The 24,883-nt window shown below is 37.0% G+C and overlaps 1 protein-coding gene across 1 annotated transcript in view; it reads right to left on the bottom strand.

Annotated features, from left to right (window-relative positions):
• GABRA4 (gamma-aminobutyric acid type A receptor subunit alpha4) overlaps positions 1-24,883 on the bottom strand; it is a 66,495-nt gene that overhangs the window by 15,406 nt on the left and 26,206 nt on the right. Inside the window, exon 8 of the mRNA XM_037034228.1 lies at positions 23,327-23,586. Coding sequence (XP_036890123.1) covers positions 23,327-23,586 — 260 coding nt within the window. The remainder of the gene's footprint in view (positions 1-23,326; positions 23,587-24,883) is intronic.

The raw sequence follows: 24,883 nt of genomic DNA, 5'->3' as shown, positions 1-24,883 counted from the left end.
TCAAAACATTTATAATACATTTATCAAAATCTTTAATAGATGTACTTTTAGAGGAAAAAAGCTGAAGTCCTATGTTTTACCTCTTGTTGGAATAGAAGGTCCACAATTAAACTTACAGCCCATGAAGGACTTACTGAAGACATTGATTCCCCCCACTAAATCATTCATTCGCAAGTATGTCCTGAGTGTTCAACCTGTAAACTTATTTTGCTGGGCATGGGGAGTACAGAGATGAAACACAGTTCTTGAAATTTCTTGCAGGAATTATAAAAGTTATAATAATCAATAAGTGCTATAAAGCAAAGTTAGAGAAATTAAAGAGTGCATTACCTAGCCTGATGACTAGGAAAGCCTGTTTGTGGAAGCGACCTGTGATTTGCAACTATTAGAGACAGGCAGCTAAGTCTTAAGCAGGTGAAAGAACTGCGAGGAAAGAGAAGCACCTGGTGGTAGTGGGCATCGTTTTCAAAGATTTCTCTTAGTGGCATAAAGATAAGGAAGGCCAATAATCTGTGTCAGTTAAAATTTGAGATCTCTTTAGGATGTTCTAAATCGGCCTTTTCTCATCTCACTCTTATTTTCTTTTGAAATAGGTGGTTAAGTCAATGCTCTACATTTAGGGACTACCACAATATAGTTAATGTCAGATACTAGCACTTGCCAGGCAGAAATCTTGAGTCTGTCTCTACAATTTATTGAACACTTACCGTAGACCAACCACTACACTAAATGGTTTCCACAAATAGCCTCACATGATTTTTGCAACAACCAAGGAGATATTATCGATACTCTAATTTTTCCCATGAGGACATTGAAGGCTGCAAAAGTTGGGTATCTCTCCAAAGGCCAGATAATTACAATGAATTAGCATCATGACTTGAATCCCAAATCCACACTTTAACCACTTCAGGAGGCTGTTTGCAACAGCAAATGCTACATGTGTTAAAGGGACTGAAAGAACGCAGAAAAGCATGTACCTGAAAAATATACGTAACAACCCAAACCAAGTAAGTGACATTTACAAACATTTTGATTTTTCAGAATAAAATCAAATTTGGATTTGATTTATTAAGTTTCTATTATAACCTAAAAACTGTATTATTCTTTCAGTCACAATATCTCATATGTACACATGAAAAAGCCTTCTGATTAATCCTCCCTTTCCAGTATAAGTGAAAATTGCTCTAGAGTTTTTCTAGATTGTTCCTGCTCCAATTAATTTTAATAGTCTTCCTATTCTGGGGGATGCTTGGTTGTCCTATGTGCTTACAGCTATTAGTTTGTTTCCTAACTATGCTCTACATTCAGGTATAAATGAATATTTACAAATAAGCCTACATTAGATCATTTATTCTACAGAAATTTTTATTTTAGTAAGAAATACAATCCAGCTGAGCAAACTTCTTTGATTAAAGAAACCTATTCAAGTTGTTTTAAAAATGAATCAACATCACCAGTCAAAATCAGAATTTTTTATATGATAAAAAATATTTTGTGATGTTCTTCTGTTAGAGGGAAACTGTGCCCCAACTTTCTTTTATAAATTTTCCCTTAAGTTTGAATATAATCCTTCAAAGATGTTTAAAAATTGACTATTCAAGTAGATGCTAAACCTGAAACATTTTCCCCTAGTGTATAGGACTGTGCAACTTCAACTTTAATTGTAACCCAGGAAAAGTATCAACATTAAACACTTGCCTTTGTTTTTGACTTGAGAATGATTCTTAAACATGTAACCGTCTACAAATAATTAATGTTAATGAATTCCAACAATGCATGTGCCAAATTATACATAATGTAAATCTATGTACACATGTGCATACAGCAGAAGAAGACTCATGAAGCCACATTGGGTCTGATATTTTCAATCAATCCCCTTCTCCACTCTTTACAAATGGAAGCACAGTCAATTGGTATAAAGCCTACGTTGAATTGTCCTGTTTAAACAATTCATTACAAATCTACTCAATCTACAGTAAAACAGCACATAAAGTCAGCAGAACAAATTGATATTCTACCATGACACGGGTTGGTGGCTCTTATAGTGTCAAAGAGACAAGTCTCCAGAGAGCTGAAGCCACTTTGGTCTCTCTCCAGGAAGTAATTTGACTTGTCCTGAGGACTAGTACCTTGTTTTCAGATGTACTTCCCAGTGGGTATTATCAAAACCATTCAACATTTAACAAGGCTCTCACGCTGAAACGGCTGTTCGTCCAAAGTGAAGATGTTAAAACTTTATTTGAGCCTAGATAATCTGACTGGAGCAAGAAAATAAGGTATGAGACTAATTTGCATGTTGTACCACTTTAAAACAAGAAAGCCAATTTTGCACTTGAGTGAAGGCAGATTGCAATTTTAGCATGAATTGAACCAGTAGCTGAGTTGCAATTTATGGCAAGTGGCTCATGAGCACATTAATGTACATCACCAAGATAACTGCTTCAGCCAAGCAGACCAGAAACTGGGAGACACAAATATCCGCTTAGAAACGAGGGAAATGTGCCATCTATACAAATCTTGAAACCCAAAGCTACCAAATACCTACCTTCATTATTATGCTTATATATCAGTATATTAGTAGTTAAAACATGAAATCAGAACCATAGGTTCTGAAACCATATTGATTCAAGATTTTGACTCTGCTAAATACTAGCTATGAGACTTTGAGGAAATTATTTAGCCTCGCTGTGCTTCAGATGTCTCTCGGGTAAAACGAGGACGATACTAATAACTACTTCTCAGAGTTATTTATGGAGTCGTGTCTGTAAAGTATGTGACAGACTACCTAGAATACAGTAAGTAATCCATAGTTGTTATATATTATTATATTGTTGTCATTTCATATTCTAAGACAGATATGTAGATAAGTCCCGGTGAGGTAAAATGTTGCTATATAAGTTCCCATACATTCTATAATCAGATATTCAATGTATTTTTCAATAAAAACAAATGTTAAAGGAATACTGTAACTGTCCATCTCAGAAAATGTTGGAAATATATGGGAACCCTGCATTTTTTGCTTTGTTCAAAATTCATCTCCTTTTCCATTCCTAGGAGAAGACAGTCCACTCCATTTCCTGGAGCAATGCTAAGCACTAAATAAAAACTAATTTGCCCAGATCTGCCAGTTGAGAAAGAGATAATCAAGGGCCCCGATTTAAAACCTTTCCTTCTGGGCTGATAGATGCTCAAAGACAGGAATAAAACCAGTAATCCAATAGATACTGTTCTACGTAAGTATATTAGCAATTAGTATATTAGTATAATATATGTAAGTATATTAGCAATTTAAAAAATGTTTGCATTGCCTCAACATATTATGTACTTAAATTTCTATCAGTTTATAAAGAAGCAAATGGAAATATCATCTCTACTAATTCCTTGAACTTTGACCCCTTCCAGTTGCTACCCTCTAACACTGTAAATGTGGGGGGAAATTGTCTATGCTTACGCTTCCCACTTTTCATTTGTCATTTATTCTTCAACCCATTGTTCTTTTATTTCCCCTCCCATCTTTCCCTTAAAACTCTTTGTGGATTATTACAATAGGCTCTTTTTAAAAATCTGATTTACATACAGTCATAGCATAATCTACCACTATTGATTATTTCTTTCTTTTGTAAAGTGTTCTCCACAAGTTCCACAATCTAGTACTGTTCACCTCATCCTTCTCAGTCTCCGGTGTGGGATGCTTCTCCTCTACCTAACCTTACCTGTTGTCTTTCCATTGGGTTCAACTCTTACACATCTCAATTTTCTCTGTCTTCACATAAACAAACCATCCAGTGGCTTGAATTACCATCTTTACTTCAATATCACAAACTCAATGTTCACTTCCCCAATTTTTCTCCAACCTGGAGACCCATATGTCTATCTGGACATCATTCAGACGTAGTAGAGGGACACCAAACTTTTACTTTGTTCCATCGCCCATCCACCCATTTATTTATTGAATTATTCAACAAATATGTTTTAAGGGCCTGTTTGTATGTCAGGCACCAATCTTAGTTCTGATGATACAAAAGTGGGGAAAAGCCCCAAACGTCTACCCTTATGACACAGTCTTGCCCCTATTCAAAGTCTAATTTATGTACAAATATATTGATATATTTGTACATAAAATGAAATGGTATCTATATCCAAATAGATATATCCCTCGCGCTGTATTTTAGATCTTAGTTAGACACCAGCACGCTAACCTACTACCTTTCCAAGCCACACAACTCCAGCAATTCTTCCTTCCTTCTTCCTTACTCTTTTCCACTACCCTCAGTACTTTCCGAATTGACCTATTTTTCTATCTATTGCCCCCACAGTGGGAGAGTTCTGAGGCACGTTCCACACATGCCCTGGGAGTCCCTGGCATATGAGCACACTGTGGCAAATCTGCTGATTGACCCATTTATTGGATTTTCTCCCTTTCCAACCCACTTCCCTTACAATTCTTCTTGGGATCACCTCAAATATAAATTGCTTGAACACAAATCCTCGCAACAGTGTCAGCTTTGGAGGAAAGCCAATGAAAACACCTGGATTCCAGCCTTGATGTCTTCACTTATTTCTGCAAGTGTGAGCTCTACCGTCTTGCTAAGTCTTTGCACATTCTCTTCCCACTGCCTTCTTTCTTCCATCGCCTCTGTCTCCCTTTCATGTTCTCTAAGATAGTACTGAGTCCCTACTTCCCCTGTGAAGTGTAACCTGGCATCACTACCACCCTCATCAGAATCCCTGCATCAGAGACTACACCACCACCCCCAACAGAGACTCTAATCCAGATTGTTATATCTTCATGCAGCTTCTTAGGCTTTTTCCTAGCTCAGCATGTAGCACACTGTGTATGTGCCCCTCCAGATTACCCATTTCTGCAGGGCTACCATAGAGTCTTCCTGTTTTCCTTCCCTTGATGACTAGCACAGCACTAAGAAGTATTCAGTAAAAATAAGTCAAATGAATAAGTAATAAATAAATGATGAGTAAACTGTATTGAAATAAATCAACACCAAAATCATCCTCTCCTGTACACTCAAAAAAGCAAAAAACAAGCCTCACACAATGTGTCTCAGGAGGTAAGTAGTTTGGCAAAGCTACATAGCCAAAAGCAGCACTTTTAAATCCACTTGCAAACCAAATGACAGTCATTTGTTCTACCCAGATTATACTTCCTGGGCCACTACAGTAGTTAATGGACTGTTTAATGAGTCAATCCTGGAATATTAACTGATAACCAGAATTAAATGCTTCTCTTCTCCTATTTCATACATCTGCCTGTTTAAAGGTATGAGTAAGTTTTTTTGAAAGCACCTAAAAAATAAAGGTACGACTGAATGATTGCTGCTAAGCAGAAGAGAGTCACCTCCTGGACCGACGTCCCCCTTTCCCTGTCCTCTGCTTGCTGCACAGGACAAGCATAAGGCCCATGGGCACCAACCTGCCTCCCCAGGAACAAAGTGATGAGAACCGTGAGCTTCTCCTTCTTCACATGCCTAAAAACACATAGTCTGTGGCTGAAATAGCTTGTTTAACAAGGGCTGGATTTTTCCTCTCAATCATAGTTCTAAAGCTATCAGTTATTGAAAAGCTGATTTTCAAAGCACACACTAGAACAGCTTTCTGTACAGCTGCAATGCTATTTAAATCTCCCATGAATATATCCACAAACCCAAGAAAATTCTAAGCTGAAATATGTCTCTTAGAAAGGACATAGTATAATAAGGCCTTATGGGGGAAATTCAGGGAAGTGAAATCTGGCCATTAACTATAATACAAAATTATAACATCAGGCATATGGCTTCTATTCCCCCGTGCTAAAGAACACCTGAAATCGCTATGTGGAAGATGGGACTGCAGGCTCTTTTGTGAGATTCTGACAGACCTTAGTAGTCTGCTTGGAGTCATTCTTTAATAGACATCAGAAATGTGGATAAATGCTACACCTTCTGCTGTGATGAGGTTGGAAGCAGATGTAGAATAAATACTAAAGACAATGCTTTGGAGAAACAGATGCATGGAAGACACAGACCATCCTTGGCAAGAACTAACTCTTTACCCCAGCTTCTGCTCCACAAAAATCTCAAGTCCGATCTGTAGCACTACTGTGGAAGAATTCCCAGGAGCCCCACTCGTGATCTTGGCAACACTGATGTCACGCTTTAAACTCACGCAACCAGCCGTATCATTCTCCTGCTGTGATCAAGCAGTCTCTTTGCAACTGTTGAGGTGCCTCTGTAGCATTTTATAATGCTGAAACTTCTTTGAATTTCATCAAAGTGAAAACTTTTAGACTCTAAGCTGCTACATTGCAATCTGAGTTTCCTTCATTTAAGACATTCAGTTTCATCAAATTACCTACCAAATGAAATTATATTGAGCATGAATCACTATTATAAATATTTCAGAGCCATTCACTTGGAGGCTATGGATGAAAACAACTTGACCACACTTAAGAATGTTCACTGAAATCATTGACCAATGAAAAGCCATGATGAGAATCGTTCTGCGCCCCATCAAGTATTGTGTAGCCATGTGGTTCATTTCTACTATCTCTTAGCTCCCAATATAATTGGCTTTCCAGGCTGGGGCTAAATGAATGCTTGCTAGATTACTGATTCACTCCAGATAAAAAAATGCCATGGTATCCTATGGGTATGATAATTGTAAGATAGAAGGCAAAGGGGTTTCACAGCCTCCAAACCTATCACAATGCCTGGCAGAAATTACATGCTCGACAGATATTTGTTGAATGAATAAATAAATGAATATGCATAAATTGGTATCCTATTATTTATGAAAAACGTACCCAAACACCTATACATTGAAAATTCCACACGCCCATCTTGAGTCATCATTTGACCACAAAGCATGAATAAAAAGCTCAGCAGGGCCAAAGAAATATGGGCTCTAGTCCATATTCTAAAGCACGGTGCAATTAATAGATGAAAATGTAATGCCATTTTGAGTTCTAGTTGTGCTGTGGAAGGCTGCTGGTCCCTCGGTTTTAAAATACTTCCCCAGCTTACTAAAATTAGAACCCTCTTTCTCACGCTGTTCTTTCCTTTGTTTCCATAGGAAACAGTGACTTCCAGGCATCCGAGATGACACAACATAGATTGCCAAATTAAATGCCACGCTGCAGTTGCCAAGGAGATAATGTATGTCATTCCTACAAATAACACGTTGTTCATGCCTTCATTTCCTTTATCTAGCTTTTTAAGATTTTCTTTGCCTGAACAGAATTCAGATAATGTTCACTGCGAAATGATGGAAACATTGCTTTTTTTAAAAGTGTTTACCCCATTTCCCAAAGCACTTGATCTCATCACACACGCTGTCTGTGGAAGGTCTGAGCATATTTTATGCCGATTTTGGAACCAGTGATTCAGCAGTTTTCACTGGGGAAAAAAATGCATCCTGATTTCTGTCTGCTTGCGTTCTAAGTAAAGGTCCAATTAAGTCCACACCTGGCACTAACATATTCCAGTTTAAAATGGCCCACCATGAAAGCAGCTGCACTCGGTTGGATTTACATAGGAAGGAATGGAGTAAACAAGCAAAAAATGAAAGATAAATGGAAGGAAGGAAGGAAGGGAGGGAGGGAGAGAGGGAGGGAGGGTAACATATATATTGAGCACCTACAGTATGCTAGATGAAACACCTGTAAAATAAAGAGAATTCAAGAAATTTAAGGTCCTGACTGACATCATTCAACTGGCAAGAGTTCGAGTAAGTATTTCAACTCGAATATGACTGATTTAAAAGCATGTGCTTTCCAGGTGTCCAGTGCTGCAAAACAAACCACCCTATAATGACCATGGCTTTAAGTAACAACAATCATTTTAACATTATCTTTTGTGAGTTAGGAGATTAACTGAACTCAGCCAGGTGGCTTCCATTCAGGGTTTCTCATGTAATTTCAGGTAGAGTGGCTGAGACCGCAGTCACCTAGAAAGTGTCCTCATTCCCATGCCTGGCAGTTGATTCTGGGGCTGTCAGCTGGAACATCTTCCCCGTAGTCTCTCCATGGGACATGGACTTCCTTACAGTACAAGTGCTGGGTCCAGGAAAGGGGACCCAAGGGGACACAGCACCAACTTCACTGTGGTCACAAGTCCGGTCCAATTCAAAGGTGAAGGAACATAGTCTCCACCTCACATCGTAAAAAATGCATGCGATGGCCAGTGGGGCAAGGGTGGTCTTACTCCAGCCATCTTCGAAGTTGTTTTCTAGTACAACACATTTTTGGCAATATCCAATAACACCTCAAACGGCCTGAAATTCAGGTTTCCCGAGCTCTAGTTGTCTGCTTGGTGGAGTAATTAGGAAGGAAACAGTTAAAATGATCAGTCTAAAAAGAGGAATGGAATAATTCTTAATGTCAGCTTGATGAATTGTAGAAAACTGAACATGGAAATTAAATTTTGTAATGAGCTTCAGATTAAATTTGGTGTGCATTGTCAATTTCCAAAGCATTCAGATATCATGACCAGCAGCACTAAAACTGCATTGTGGCATATCCATATATGTTACACTACATAATATAATCAAAAATTGCTCTTATCTAATTCAGCTTTTTGGTTCTTTGAGTATCTAGATAAATGGGAGTTGCCCACATTAATTCCAGGTACACCTGGTCAGCACGGGGCATGCACGTGTGGAAACTGTAACGCCAAATGAACGGCTGTTACAAGAGGTAGCACAGGCCACTGGGAGCTATGTTCTTTTCATCTTAATCTATCACCTACACTCAATATATCAGAAGGCTTCTGGCTAATATCTTCATTTTCTCAGCACTCTTTAAAATTGCTCTGATACTGAACCTAGTTAGTCCAGGACCATGAACCCATCCAGCTAATCTGAAAGAGCCATAAGACCTCCAACGGACACTTAATTTGTACTTTAACCATTAAAAGAATCACATTTGTTTAGCCATCAAAAATATATCAAACTGTTATTATAAAGAAAGAAAAACTCAGCCAGAAATTGGGGTAGTACTGACATGAAGAAAGAACACCATGAAGTAAATGCAATAATCAGATTGTCGAAAGCTTTCAAACCAGAGAAGAACATTGCGGTGAGGTAGGGAAAAAGCAGCAATGAATTGGGTCTCATTGCTTGCATTGCTGAGAGTGCATGATTGTGCTCACTCTACTGTGAGCACATGAGTGCATGATTGTGCTCACTCTACTGTGCTGGCAGATTGGCTGGAATAAACATATATAATGCTCATATTTAATGCAGCTATTTAGGAGGTGAACAGCTCTCTAATGAATCAGGCTGTGCTACATGGTATTATCAAGCAGAGTACCATGATCCCCAACAACAGAGGTGGTCTATCCACTGTTAGAATATAACAACTGGATTTGTACCTCTCTCTCACCCACACAAGTCCAGTATCCACTCTCATTCAGGCCAACATATACAATGACACTTTAGGATAGCCTCAATTAGTGCTTCACAAAAAACCCCTAAGAACCACATTGCTTAGGAAACGCACAAAGCAGATGCCAGCAAGTGACCTGAAAGAAAGGACATCTTGTTCAGTATTTCTCCTTGCTTTCATACTTCTGATATCGCCCCACATGTTCCAGCTCCAATTTTTACATCTTTCTGTACCTTGGTTTGTTTTTTCTTTAAAAATTAGAAAGACAGGCTGATAACAAAATTCCTGAGAGCAAAGCAGCAGTATGTTTGTCTCACATTATAGAATGATAGTCTCAACCCTGCACAAACACTGCAGCATGAGGACTTAAGAGCCTTTTTTCTTCTCTGTTTTCTTTAATTTTATGTGTCTTGGAACATTGACACCTTATAACACTATAATTTCGAATACTGAGTAGCTAATCACTTTTAATGGCTACAGAATGACTGGAGAGTAACCAGGAAATTAATTATAGCCAATAATTATCTCAAATTGTCTCAGGAGATTCTGAAACCCCCTATTGATTGCAATTTTAACCTTTAACGCTATTATAGTATACCTATTACCATCATATATATCTACATTATTATTTGGAAACATTTAATTTAAATCCTTTAGCAAAGTTCTAATGCTAGAATACTGATTTTTAATATTTGCTTCATCATCAGGGAAACTATCTAGTCTATTGGTCAAGACATGACACTTTTGTTCAGAACAAATGACACACTGGGAGAGTGGGCATAACCTCAGGTAGTTACAGTCAAACAAGGAAAAAGTCAGTCTATTCATTATACATTAATGGAAAAAATTAATTTCCACTTTGCTAGGCATTTGAAGATGACAGAAAAATATGCATGTTTCACTGAAAAGGTAATTTTTAAATCTTTCCATGTTCTATCTCAATGATACTTCAATACACTGCTTTAACATATACATAGTGATGAATTTGATAAAATAGATTTGGCCTTGTGCAAGGGGTATTACCTATCTCAAAGGCACAAAACGGATGACTTACAGAGTTTCGAAAAGTAAATGTAACTCACAAAAAAAACACCATGGAAAAATAAGTAAAAGAGAACTTAAATATTGACTGCCAGTAATAGAGAGAATTTTTTTAATTAACAAAAAATACAACAGGATTCATCTTATAAAACCTCATTCTATTTTAATGAATTGCTCAGGGACACTAATATAACTTTCTGTCAGCAGATCAAGTCCCCATTGAATACAATCTATTTCGGTCCAGAAAATGTATTTTTGTTCTGTGGATAATAGGTAACCTCCTTGGTGCCATTTTTAGATCAGCCCGTTAGCAAATATTAAGCAGAAAGCATGTTAACATTTTCCGGCATCAGCTAAGGCTTTAGCAAAGTGGCTTTCTCGCTGGCAGAAGTAGCAATAGCGAGCTGGGCACAGGGGAGAGTGCCTGTTGAAACTCTGCCTCTGCGCAAGCCTCAACAGCTTCAAGTCAAAATAAAATAAACTAACAAAACAATTCTACTCAGAGCATTGGGATGCCCTCAGAGGATGTGCCCGCATCAGCCCCAGGCATACAAATACAGCGCCAAGGCTTTGACATTCTCTGCATTAACCTAAACCTTTGTCTTAAAAACAACTGACTAATGAATTTTAGAATGATAGTCATCAGTATAATTACTAGGACAATTTCTTATTAGCTACCTGTTTGCTATAAAAAAAAGGCAATTGTAAGTAAAATCTAGGCCTCATGTTTAGTGCAAAAGATGATTTTCGGCCTTTTTCAAAACCAGTTTAGACCAGCAAAAATGGTGTTTTCATTATGGCTCAACTGAATAAGACTGGGCTTTTCTCTAAACAAACAAAGGCTCATTTCTTCATAGAAGGAGAAGCTGGTGAAGGTCAAGTGCCCAGCCCATGCTTTTTACTCATCGTGGCTGCCACATTTTTTTGGTTCAGAATCTGCTCTCACAATACAACTGTCCAGTTACTGTGGCTCTTTGCTTCTTGTTTACTTTCCAGGAAGCACCTTTCAAGCTCCAAGGAGGCTTCCTTTTCTCTTCTTAAAATCAGGACGCCCTTCATCAGAGCTTCTGCATTCAAACCAGCTCTCAGGAGGGTATCAATTAGATCCTTATCTTCCCCCATAGAAAACCACAGGACATTTGCTTGTGTTCCGGGGATGCCTGAACAGCAAAGTTGAGCATGACTCTCACTTCCCTTGGAGTAGCCCCTCTGCCTCAGGGGAAAGAGATAACCCAAACAACAAAAATACTATTAAATATTAAGAATCCAAGGCGTAGCCAGTGAAAGAACTGGGATAGTAGTTGCTTCATGTGGGAAATCCCAAAGAAGCCAGGTGGCTTTGGGTCAAGAACAAAAGTCACACAAATTTCCTTTAGGAACTCCACAACTCTGCATGGACCTCAAAAAGTGAAAAAGCAATGCTGAAATGGGTTTATGAGAGTTTTCCCTGTTATTGTTATCATTTAGGGTTTCTTTTTCTAATTAATAACATGTAGCAGAGACCACATTGCCTTCATTTATTCTTTCATTCAGTCACTCAGTCATCAGACTGGGTGGGTGTTTACTCGGCACAGGGTTCTGTGATAAGCCTTAAACTTTGTATTCTTCAAAATGTTTTTTTAGATATACCCAATATACTAATCCCAGATGTTCAGAAGTGCTTATAATTGGTTATGCTAGACACAGCAGTAAATCATATCGTATAAGAAGAGTTGTCCTTCTGTTTTTTGGATACAGAATCCTTGTCACCTTCTGTCAAGTTCTCTGAAAATGTCAATTTTCAAGTGTCAGAGACCTGGCCAAACAGAAAGTGAAGATGTGCTAAATGGTGGGACCTTCATTCCTCTCCATCTCCCCTGTTTCTCTAACATTTTCATCAGATAGTATTTCACTTTCAGAGGACCCCTTGGTACTCACATTGGGCCGATTGGGCTTTGGAAAACATTCTGGGGGGTCAAAAAGCAGTGGTGCTCACAGAGAAACTAAACCCCACCCTCATCCTTGCACCCCATTCCCTTTTCTGAATCCCCTTAAAACAGCCTTTTCTCTGACTATGGAACCCACAAATGTTTTCAATTACCCAAACAAAAAGTAAGTGAAAATAACTCAAAAAGTCTGTTTTAGCCAACCTACCCCAAATAGAGAGAAAGAATTTGAGAGGAAAGGGAAATTCACTGGACTATGTTGTTGAGGAATAATGAAACTTGAGAAAATGAAATGCCACACTAGTCATCTATAATAAGATATAAGAATGATAAGAATTGAAATCAAAGTTCAAGAGAGAGCAATTGAAGGAGACAGAACAAAATTCTACGGAATAATTACATAAGAGAAGTGTGAAAACACGCGATCACTAAGAAGGGCAGCAAAGGCGACCTTTGGAAAGAATAGGCTTGATTATTCAAGCAAAGAAACCAGGTAGGGTAAGAAGCTTGTGGAATAGCAAACACTAGAAAAATATTAAGAACAACATATCACGCCATACAATCTGAGTGGAAAGTGTCTTCTTCTTAAATTGACCAAAATACATATGAAGTTGCTTCTACCGAAGACATTTTACACTTAATATTCTCTAATTCATTTAAGTAAAATAAATAATGCCCAAACGGATGTGTCTTGAAACTTTGCAATCATCTGAGGCTGAGTGAAAAGCTATAGATTTAGTGATGTATATGATGTTGTGGAAAAATTAGTCCCCTTAAAATAGCAAAATGGACATAGGCAGCTTAGCCAAATAAACCATACGGGATGAGTAATCTTACTCAGTAACTTAAGAAAAAGAACTTGCTGGAAATGTAGCTAAACACTGAGAAAATTTGTTTCAAGGGGCTGTATATTTTTGAAGATGATCGAAACTTTTTTTTCACTCTAAAAATAGTGCTGGGCATTCACACTGCTAACATTTTTTTTGGAGGAAAAAAAATACCAAATGAATAAAAAGTTGAAACACCATGAAAAATTTGATAATAAAATTTCCCAGGGGAAATGTATGGTTCCTACGTGTATTGCTTTCCTAAGCGGTTGCACTTCTATTTCAGTCGTATGACAAACGCAATCAATCAGTAGGTGTTTCTTGAGCATCTGCTAGGTTCTTAGCAATTTTGTGCCAGATTTGCTAGTGAAGTAATGGAGTACACACAGAAGCAACAAAAATTCCAACCAAACAATAATAGCTTATTAATTATAGGGCAATTCTAGAATGATTCTCAAGCTAACCATAAATATCACAAACCAACTAATGAAATTTACAGTAATGAGCTGGCTCATTTCCTTCCTACTCCCCTTTATCTGCCAACCATCAACAAAGGATAGCTCATGGGCAGGCTGAATTCTCCCACAGGCGCCCTCTGAAGTTTAGCATGTGTCTTTACAAATCCCTTAGGCCCTACAGAACATCCGCTCCCCTTGTTTATATGACACATGACATCATACAAATTTGTTTAGGACAGAAACTATCTCTTGAACTTCATTAAAATTTCCCCCACAATCTTCAAAACATTCTTCTGAATATATGTTGCAAATAAATAATATAAATTTAACATATTGATGCATATAGGATTGGTTATTGCAAACCAACCAATAAAAGTAATACTTTGAATGTTTTTTAAATGTGTAACATGTCAAAATTGGGGGGGGGGAAACTATGGGTTGGTCTACAGTTTGTTGAAATTGTTGCACTAAATCAATTGGTAATTTTTATCCTTGACAAAAATCCATAACTATTTTGAGCAAAGTTGGAGGTAAGGAGAGGGTGACTAATTGCCTGTGGCTTTGGCTTCTGTGCAAACTGAACTACCGACTAAGGGATACAGCTTGGTTATAAGTGGGATGAAGTGTCAAAGCATAGCTTTCATTTCCCTCAATATAAATATATCAACACAATTTTCAGAAAAATAGGATTGGGGTGGGTAGTAAGCATGCAGCAACAAGCACGGTGAGGTGTAAGCCGTGTGGTAGTAGGTTATAACTGAGGGGCTGCAATCTCTGGTGGTTGAAAACTAGACTTAAGAGCCAGACTACCTGGGTTTAACTCTTGGGTCAGTTACTTAGCAGCTCTATGATTTTGGACAAACCACTTCTGTAAAGTAGGATGAAAATAGAACAGGATTGCAATGACAGTTATATGAGTTAATACATGTGAAGTGTTTAAAATACTATCTGCAACGAGGTGGCACAGTTATCAGTTGATATTTTTATCACTGTCGAACAGTATGGAATTTTGCTGAACAGGTGAACATAAAATAACCCGAATATTCATTTTGCTCTAACTCAGTGAGCCCAAAAAGAACCATCCTCTCTCTAATGATTTTCACTAAATTAAGTACATGTTAAAGAGCATAAAGCAAACTGGCAGTAGTTATAAGGATGCGTGAGTTTGTGATGACATAGATTTTCAAATTAGAAGGGAATTCAGTTATAATCTTGCCTAATTTCATCATGTAAGTGATAGAGAAATAAAAACCCAAATAATTGGTCATACGATCAAAGCTACACTGGGTAACTGAAAGTAGAGATGGAATCCTTTTGTGCTTGCTTGGTTTCTCTAGACAAGAAGCAGCACCATGCATCTCAAAGTGTCCAAAACACTTTACCAAGACTCATCTTTGTCAACCATAAACTTAAGTACATAACAACATAATAATTCATCCCAAGTTGTGTGTGTACATATATATGTACACACACATCTATGCACACGTATATAATAACTCATACGTATATGTATGTAAAGCAACTACATATTTATATATATATACATGCATATATATATATGGCATCTGGTAGCACTCAATAAATAACGATGATGATGGTGATGACAGCAATATGCTACCTATCCAAATTCTATGTATTACATAAACACTTCATAGCTTATTCTTTTGCCATGATATTTGTAAACCAATAATACATGAAAATAAATGAACAAATTTACTAATAACCTGTAGGTACTCCATACTTACACACTCACAGGCACACGTACTGTACACTGTATTATACTAGGTTCACAGGATGCTTTACTTCTTCCTTCAACACTAGCTAATATGTCTGGCCTTCCTAATGTAGCGTTAAAATCATGGCATTTCCCTTCTGGATGAGGAAATAGCTTAAATTTTCAATTACAATGCTAATGTTGGCATTTTTCTTCCCATGTGATGTTATTACCAATAATTACCACAATATGCAGAATAGTGTTTTAATAAGCTACTAAAATTTATTGCTTCTCCTCCCTTTGTCAGCTCAAATGGTATCCCTTAATTTGTCATTTTTTCCATTTAAAGACTGATTTGAAATCTCAACTCTTTCTGATGTAATTTATCATTACTCTCTCTACCTCTCCTTCACAGTGTTTTGCACATATATTATTATTTAATTGTTTGAAATTAATTATATAATATCTACCTCCCTACTCTCTTCGGATCTACAAAAAAAGTGAGCACAGTATTCCCAGTGTGCTGACACTTAATAGATATTCTATAAATATGTAATTGAATATACAGATTGGTATTTCAACAGGCAGGTCTAAGGTAGCAGTGAAGAGTTGACTATAAATTTACATTACTATAAGCATTGTTGACTTATTGTAAAACCAAGACCCTGGCCACACTTCTATATGCTAAATGTAGCCACCCACAAGATTAATAGTTTCTCTCCTTCCTAAAACTAAGTTCCTAGATCTTTGTCCAGAATCCACAGTGCTATGTACAGTGACTGGTCCACTGTAGTTGCTTGGTAAGCTTGTTAAATGACTAAGATTTGTTCACACACATTAGCAACATGACATTTTCTCATGAATCAACACATGACACATAAAAAACTATCAGATAAAATACGTAGCTGGAGATAAAACACAATCCTGATATTCTTAACACTTAAGTCATACAGTTTAATAATTGTACAATTAAGCAATTACTCATTGCCTGAAAAAGCATTAGTATCTACAGAACATTCTGTACTGAAACACATATGGGTTTGGGAAGGTACAATTTATATAAGACTTAAGGAATGTCATTAAACTACTGTCACAAACACACCTTAATGTCAAATAAATTGACAGTACTGCTTCATGTCCTTTTTCAAATTGCCAAGAAAAGAGAGTTTAAACTAAGTTATGAACAAATAATTACAAATGGAAAAATGAAAGTTTTTCCATGCTAGCTTAAACTACTTAAAAACCAGCATTTCTAAGAGCAGCTTTGAGAATGATTGAAATAAAAATCTGTAACTGGCTTAGTGAAATAGAGTAAAGTTTATATACTATCAACCACTGAGAAGTCGTTGTATTTAATAGTGATCTCACACACAGCCATTGATATCTGTGCAAATGATGTGACCAAAATGACCACAGGACGGACAACTACGCTTTCCTCACAATGCACAGGTGCACTTGGAGATTTACCTAGGCCTTTTGTTTTGCTTTCATTTGCTTTCAAAGCACCCTCCTCCATTCCCTCTTGCTCTCCACCAGCTTAACCGCTGACAAGTGTGTCTCAGAATGCTAAGAACAATTATCTGCGGCCCTATAGGCTCAGTGACCCGGCTCTAGCTCGCTACCGAACGTCTGCCTGGTGTTCACATTTATCCACCAAGGAGTTGGCCAAAAAGATTCATTTTTTCCCATAAGATGGCTCTAGTAGTCTTAGCTGTCCTTAACTTCATTCAGAACAATTTTGTTAGATTGTATTGGGACAGCTGTCATATCAGCATGCATTTAAAAAAATCAAAATTAGTGAATTTTTGTATAGCCATTTTAATATTGAAGGTGGAAGAAAATATGCAACATTTTTGGCATATCGTGTTTTATTATTTCAAGAAAAGTAAAAATACAACTGAAACACAAAAGAAAAAAGATTTGTGCACTGTATGGAGAAGGTGCTATGACTGACTGAAGGTGTCAAAAGCGGTTTGCAGTTTTGTGCTGGGAGTTTCTCACTGTATGACACTCCATGGTTGGGTAGACCATTTGAAATTCATAGCTCTCAAATTGAGACATTAATTGAGAACAACAATGTTATACCACACAGGAGATAGCTGACATACTCAAATATCCTAATCAATAAAGTATTGGTGAAAATGAAAAATGTGTCTTTAATTTTACAGAAAAAACTAAATGGCAATTTTGGCCAGCTCGATACATAAAGGACAGATATTTTTGGAAATGGGTGATAAATATTTTGGTTTTTAGAGGCACCACACTTGCTCTTGTCCAATTTCTACAGCTGGTGCATTATAATCCATCATTAAACAACTGTATCTATTAAATATTATTACTATGTGCTATATGAGAAAACGGAATGATCTAGCTAGGTAAATATAGCAATCACATATGAAACAGTTCAAGCAGAATACTTCAGGATATGATAAATCATAAAATCTATAATGTATACTTTAAATGTTGAAGATGCTGAAAGAAATAAAGAATAATAATACTCATAGCTATTATTTACACAGTACTAAGCATTGTGCCCTTACTCTATACACATGAGGTAATTTAATTCACACTGCAAGCTTTCCCGGTCCCCGGTGTGTCGATGTGGGTCCTCGAGACCTCGCCCCTGAGGACAGATCAGTCAGGATGAGCCACACATGGACAATAAGGCTAGAGTCTGATTTTGAAGGATGGCTGGTAAAAAAGGAGGTCCTCCTGAGTGCTCTTGCACTGTGGAATTCAAAGTGTGCCTGGAATTATACATTCCCTTTTTATACTGCCTTTTTCTTAAAAACTTCCAGCCGAGCAAATAACTCATTCTAGAAATATGGTCACTTTACAATTGAAAAGTTCGTGAAGAATAGTTACAGGGGAAAAAATAGACAAAAAAATAGGTAGATGGGGAACAAAAGGGAAGCAGTGGAGAAGTATGCACCTGTAGTTTAAAAATAGTTATCATTATCTTGGGGTAGGAGAAATGTCCTACTATGGAAATTTCTACCCGTCTAAATTTGAACCAGTTAGCTGCTTCGTTAAGTGTGTTTCATTCCTTTCTCTATCCCAGTGCAGGGTGCCATCACCATTCATCTCAACCTCCCTTTCCCTCACCCCAAATTTCTAACCAGTTGTTAGGCCAAAGGCTTAAAATACAGGGTTTGCAGGCTCAACCGTTCATTTGCCAGACAGATGACCTTTGGCAGACTACTTGATCACTACTCATTAATATTCTCACTAGTTAAAACATGGATAAAAATAGAACATATATGTTTTAAGAATTAGATGTTATATATAGATATAATCTGTAAAAGTTATTATCACTGGTACATATAAAGCATTCAGAGTATTGCGCTATTGTTATTTATTCATAGAAAGATTAACAAAAGACTGTGTTAGGCTAGGTTATGTATATTAACATCTTCATAGACATATCATAAATTAAATACTAAACAGTACACTTTCAGAAGACAAGCTCTGAAGTCAGACACAGTTGAATTAATTTAAATATTGAGTTAACCATTTCTTTAATACATCACTGAGCCACTGTAAGCCTCAGTTTCCTCATCTGTAAAATAGCCCTTGTGAGTTCAAAATTATGCAATACATTAAAACATATACAGTACCTAACACATTTTAAGAGCTCAAGTGATGTTAATTATTATATCATAGTGTTTTTCTCAAGATACAGTATGGATATATTAGTGCATACTTTCTGACTGAACAAGGTCCATAGAATATATTGTATTCTCAAGTGACCTATTTTTTTAGAATGATTTTTTTTAGATTCTATTTATTTATCTTTAGAGGGGAAGGGAAGGAGAGAGAAGGAGAGAAACATCAATGTGTGGTTGCCTCTCATGTGTCCCCCACTGGGAACTGGCCTGCAACCCAGGCATGTGCCCTGACTGGGGATTGAACTGCGATCATGTGGTTTGCAGGCCTGCGCTCAATCCACTGAGCTATGCCAGCCAGGGCTCAAGTGACTTTTTAAAACATGATTTCTTTTGTACTTGAACAAGAATTAAATTTAAAAAAAGAAATATTTGTCCTGTATTTTATAGTTGCTTAGTTTTCAAAACATTCTATTAGTCCAAATCACCCTCATCAGTGAAACAGTATTCACTCTAAGAACTAGTAAGGATATGGAAGAATGGACCACAAGAATGGACCTCAACTCAACAGTGAAAGGATAGAGTCAAAGGCAGAATCAAAGTAATGCGGAGCCAGAACAGCTGCTTTTGCCTCCTGAGATGCTCAAAGACATACTCAAGCTGCCCATCGCTGCTTTAGATTCTGCCAATGAGCCTTCTTCCCAATTTTCCAAGAATAACAATGGTGGCTATAAACCTCTACCAGGCCATTAACAGTCTACAGGTCACATGGAGTAACAATGAACTAAACCACTATTGAGCTTAACCAAAGCACTAACAAATTACCAAATGTCATGTAGACTGTGGAGGCAATTCCAAAAGAGGAGTTTAAAGACATGTTAAGCAAAAGCAACATCATTCGAACCAGTCAATAGCCATACAAGTTAGAACACATATTTGAATAAGCCCATGTCACCTATCTGATTAGAATCTCTACTAAAACTCCAAACCTGTGAGATTCTTAGGACATTTCTTTCCAGTAACATGTTTTAAAATGTTTCTCTTAACACACTCTTTCCCCTTCTTGTTTCCTTCTCCTTCTTTTTCTTTTTTTTCTTACTCCCTCAATTTTAATATGTCTTCAACCTTCAATTTGATATTGAAGCCATACAATGCCAACTGACACTCCAAAGCCAGCCATGTTCTGGAAGCAGCCTGGAGTCAGGGGGATGGTTAGGCCAACCCATTAATCACTGTCTTTAGGACACTGACACTGTTCAAGTAAACTGCTGTGGAGATCTAAGTTATCACACATACACAGTCCCACTGGTAGAGGACATAAAGCATATGATGTATATTTTGACATTTATCATAAAATTTCTTTCCAACCCTTAAATGCTATGACCCTATGGCCTTTGCAAACAAACTGCATCTTCTCGATCTTGATTACACCATTTGCATGCAGAACTGGGCCCATGCTGCCAACAGGAGTTACTGAACCAAAGTACACTTAGACTGTTGGATGTGCTCATCTGAGCATTTACCAGCAATGCCGATTGCTATGGTCAATAGGATTATCCACAGAACATACGTGCATAAGCGCATAGCCCACAGACACAGACAACACTGCGGTGAATGCCTGTAAGGGGCTGGGTGCAGGGGGACAAAGGGGGGGAATTGGGGGATATCTGTAATATGCTCAACAATTTTAAAAGAAAGAGATATCAAGGAGTAAATAAAATAACATTGGTTTCATTCTCACCTTTGGAAATTCTGCAGAATAGTTTTATTTTGATTAAGTAGTCCTTTTAAGTATTTATAATATTCCAGTGTAACAATAGTGCAAGGAATGTCATCACTTTGCAAAAATGAAAAGGAAAACTACAGCAATTCATTATAAATAGAAATTATATATATTAAATTGTATATTATTTTACATATAAACAGAAATTATATATAGTCTCTACATCCAGAATCTTTGGATGTCAGCAATCCTGGGTCTGGAGAGAATTAATAAACTATACGGGAAATTCAGTTTAATTTATAATTTCAACATTACTAGAAAATCATAAGCAAAAAGATGTTGTTTTAAACCTTAAAGTTAACCACTAGCAATATAAAATGATGACATATAGCTTCCAAAGTACATGAGCAACAAAAGAATAAGAAAAAAATTGCACCCTGGCTGGTGTAGCTCAGTGGATTGAGCGTGGGCCTGCGACTCAGACGATCGCGGTTCGATTCTCAGTCAGGGCACATGCCTGGGTTGCAGGCCAGTTCCCTGCAGGCCAACTCCCAGCAGGGGATGCATGAAAGGCAACCATACATTAATGTTTCTCTCCCTCTCTCCTTCCCTTCCCCTCTAAAGATAAATAAATAAAATCTTAAAAAAAAAGAAAAAGATTGCAATAAAAAGTATTATAAAACCTAATATTAAGAAATTATATTTTAATATACTGTATTATAATCAGACCAAATAGAATTAAAGGGAAAAGGCATAATATGGGGCAAAAAATTTATTTTATAATTAAATGCATACACTGATATGGAAATAGAGCAGTTACGAATCTTTATATGTTGAGTATCATAGTATCAAAGTGTATAAAACAAAAAAGTTAAAATCTCACATAATCATATTATTAGTAGGAGGATTTTTAAATATTTTTTTGGTATTTGAAAGATTTTAAAAAATAAGAGGTGGCTGATTAAGAGGGAGAAATAATAGTATTTTAAGTAAGTTGATTTCATAACTAAAAACCAACTCTTTCACACAGCCATCAAACACTTCCAAGCTATCAGCACACTCAGAGTGTAACAAAAATGTCAATAACATCCAAATCTGATGGTTGACATTTCCAAACTAAAAATAAACACTGGAGCTAAATAAGCAAACAAAATCCCACTGGGAAACTTCAATATTTCATTCCCAATAGTTCTTAGCCTATAGAGAAAAACCAGAAACATAATTGCAGAATATTTACCAAATAACTATGATAATATCATATATCAAAAGATGCATTGTGATTGAACAATGATAAAAAATAAAAACAAACTGTAATTGAACAATTGTTTTTAAAGTTATGAGTATGGTCAAAGCTATATGCAAAGAAATCTCATTGTAATAAAAGAAAACTTTATTATTAAATAACAAGTGAAAATAAGAATGAAACTCAAGAAGCAGGGAAAAGAGTAACAGAATTAGCCTGCAGAAAGGTGGAATTAAAACAAATTATGAATAATTAATTAGGAAACAGAAACAGTAAATAAATAGCATATCCAGGAGTTAATATTTTTAAAAGAGAAACAGTAAAAGAATTTTTCTACCAAGTTTTTCCAACTAAAAATAGAATACAAAATCCATTCTAATAATTTTGAAAATCTCAATAAAGTGAGTTACTATAGAGAAAAATGCAAGCTGCCCAAACTTACTCAATGGGAGAGCAGTAATTTCCCTACCTGCTCACATGCCACTCCAGGAGAACCACCGCCCCAGGCTTTGTAGGAGCAGAGTTATAAACTTGGAACCCAAACAGTGAATCCCTGCCAGGATGAACTCCAAACCTGATTTGTTAAACTGTCACCTTCTCTTGGTGGCCTTACTCTCCCTGACCACTGCGTAATCCCCTCCTGCTCACACTGCTCCAGCCCTTCCCTTAGCACGGTCATAGCCCTGATACAAAGGAACACACCAAGGGCTTTAGTACTTGTCTTTTTGAAAATCACCTGCCTCCCTTTCTCTATCCTACGTACTTAAATGTAAGCTCCAAAGTGTAGGACATTCTGTTGTGGGTGGGAGGGTATACAGACTTGATTCTCAGGCCATGAACAGGGTCTGGCACATCATTGGTTTTAAATGTGTATTTGTTAAATGAATGGGGGGAGGAATAAATGAGTAAGTAAGGTAATTAGTTATGACCTATAGAAAATAAATGGATAATTTATACACATTTCCATTTGGGCACATACAAACAAAAGAAGTTTCAGACTACCATTTTTGGCAACTACAGTAAAACTGTGTGTAAGTGACCACAGACACTTCGCTGATTCAAGAAAGAAGCAGAAGCTGAATGAGTGAGGAGAAAAGAGCACAGAATATCCAAGGAGGACACAGGGGGGGAGGGGAGGCCTTCCTGTTTGCTTTCTTATTTTCATTATGACCATGTTATTTTTGTACAACTGAAATCCGTAAGAAACAGGTGACTTTAATTTTTTTAATCACAGAATCATTTATGTGTCCAATGTAAACTACAGTAAGCTTAAACTTATAATTACCTTTTCACATTTTCCTGGATTTTTACATGACTTACGAACTGCCATTTTCAAGTTCTCCTTTTTTCACTTGGCCATGTAAACTTGACCAAAATATTCAAATTCTAATCTGAAGAAGATTAAGTCAAATACCTGCAGAGGCGCTTCAGGGTGCTTTTCTTTCGGCACTGGACCAGCTGGCATTTCCTGGAGAGCTTTTGATTTCTTCTTCTTGGCTTTTTCCATTTGAACATTGGTAAAATAATTGACAGCAGCAAACTCGATAAGGGCAGAAAATACAAAAGCAAAGCAGACGGCTATGAACCAATCCATGGCAGTAGCATAGGACACTTTAGGCAGAGAATGCCGTGCACTGATGCTCAGTGTGGTCATGGTGAGGACTGTGGTTATTCCTTCAAAGCAAAAGAGCAAAGAGACGAAATACTTTACCATTACTTCTATGCAAAAATGAACAAACAAACAAATCTCGGGATTTGGTTGTGGTGGTTGGGGTAACAGACTTTAATTCAAACTAAATCATCTTTGATGGAGGATTCTAATCCCAGTGGTACAGTGGAATTTGTATGGACTTTTCCACGGTGACTTGGATTAAGTTAGGAAAACTCACTGGGCTTCATTTGCTATCTTCCTGTTGGGTTTGCCATAATGATTGAAAGTACGTAAGGCACCTAGCATATATTGTATCTGAGCCAACATACCCGAGCGACTCAACACACACACACCTTACAGGAAGTGCTACTCATTGAAGTACTGATTCTCAACAAGAGTGGGAAGTTGGAAGCATGAAAAATCGAAGCATCAGAATTCCTGTGGTAGACATGGCCCGCCTGCTATTGAGCATCACTACCAATAAAAGCATAAGTTGTAGACACTTACAATCTTTAACCAAATATTACCTATTGAATTAAAATAATTTACTAGTTGTGAAACACCTTAGTTTATGTAAAACAATAAAGGTATACTCCTAGAAAAATAGATTTCTGGAACAATTTGGTTTAAAAAATGTTAGACATATATTAACCATCGATATATGGTTGGGAGGAAAATATTTACAACAAGAATAGAGGTGTTTTTCTTCCATTAATAGGCTTCTGAAATACATCACCTCCAAGAAAGCCTTTTGCTCAGCCTGGAAAAGGGTGAGTTCCCATCCTCAATGGAAAAATTCCAGTTGCCCTTGGAACTCTAGAGAAATGAAGTATTAAAGATGTCTATTTTTGTCTATCTTTATATCTCATCCATGTTATCTAGTTAATCTTGGACATTTCTGTGGGAATTTACTCTTTTTATTTGAACACATTCTATATAATGCCCATGCTTGCTCCTTAATTGTTTGGGGATGATGGTGATGACAACAATAATGATAACTAAAGCATCTAAACTATGTGTTCCACTCCATGGCTATCCTTCGCTGAAATCCAAACTGCATATGTTAAACCGACAAGATTAGCAGCCTGGTGCAACAATAAAGAGATAATATTTTGATTTAGGTAGGAATCGTATTGTCTTCTCAACTCAGCAGCGTAGTCTGCTTTACATTTCCTAATTGTTCCATGCACACAAGCTTTGTTTCCATAACTTTATTAGGCATAGCTTCTTGGAGAGCAAAAGTGTCAAACATTGCTTCAGGATTTACCATGATATATTACATAGTGCCAGGCACATGATAAATGCGCAGTAAATAAAAAC

Source organism: Sturnira hondurensis, unplaced genomic scaffold (assembly GCF_014824575.4).
Source record: "Sturnira hondurensis isolate 20B ecotype Veracruz unplaced genomic scaffold, ASM1482457v3 Scaffold0022017, whole genome shotgun sequence".
Taxonomy (NCBI): domain Eukaryota; kingdom Metazoa; phylum Chordata; class Mammalia; order Chiroptera; family Phyllostomidae; genus Sturnira; species Sturnira hondurensis.
This window is presented reverse-complemented; position numbering and strand designations above follow the sequence as displayed.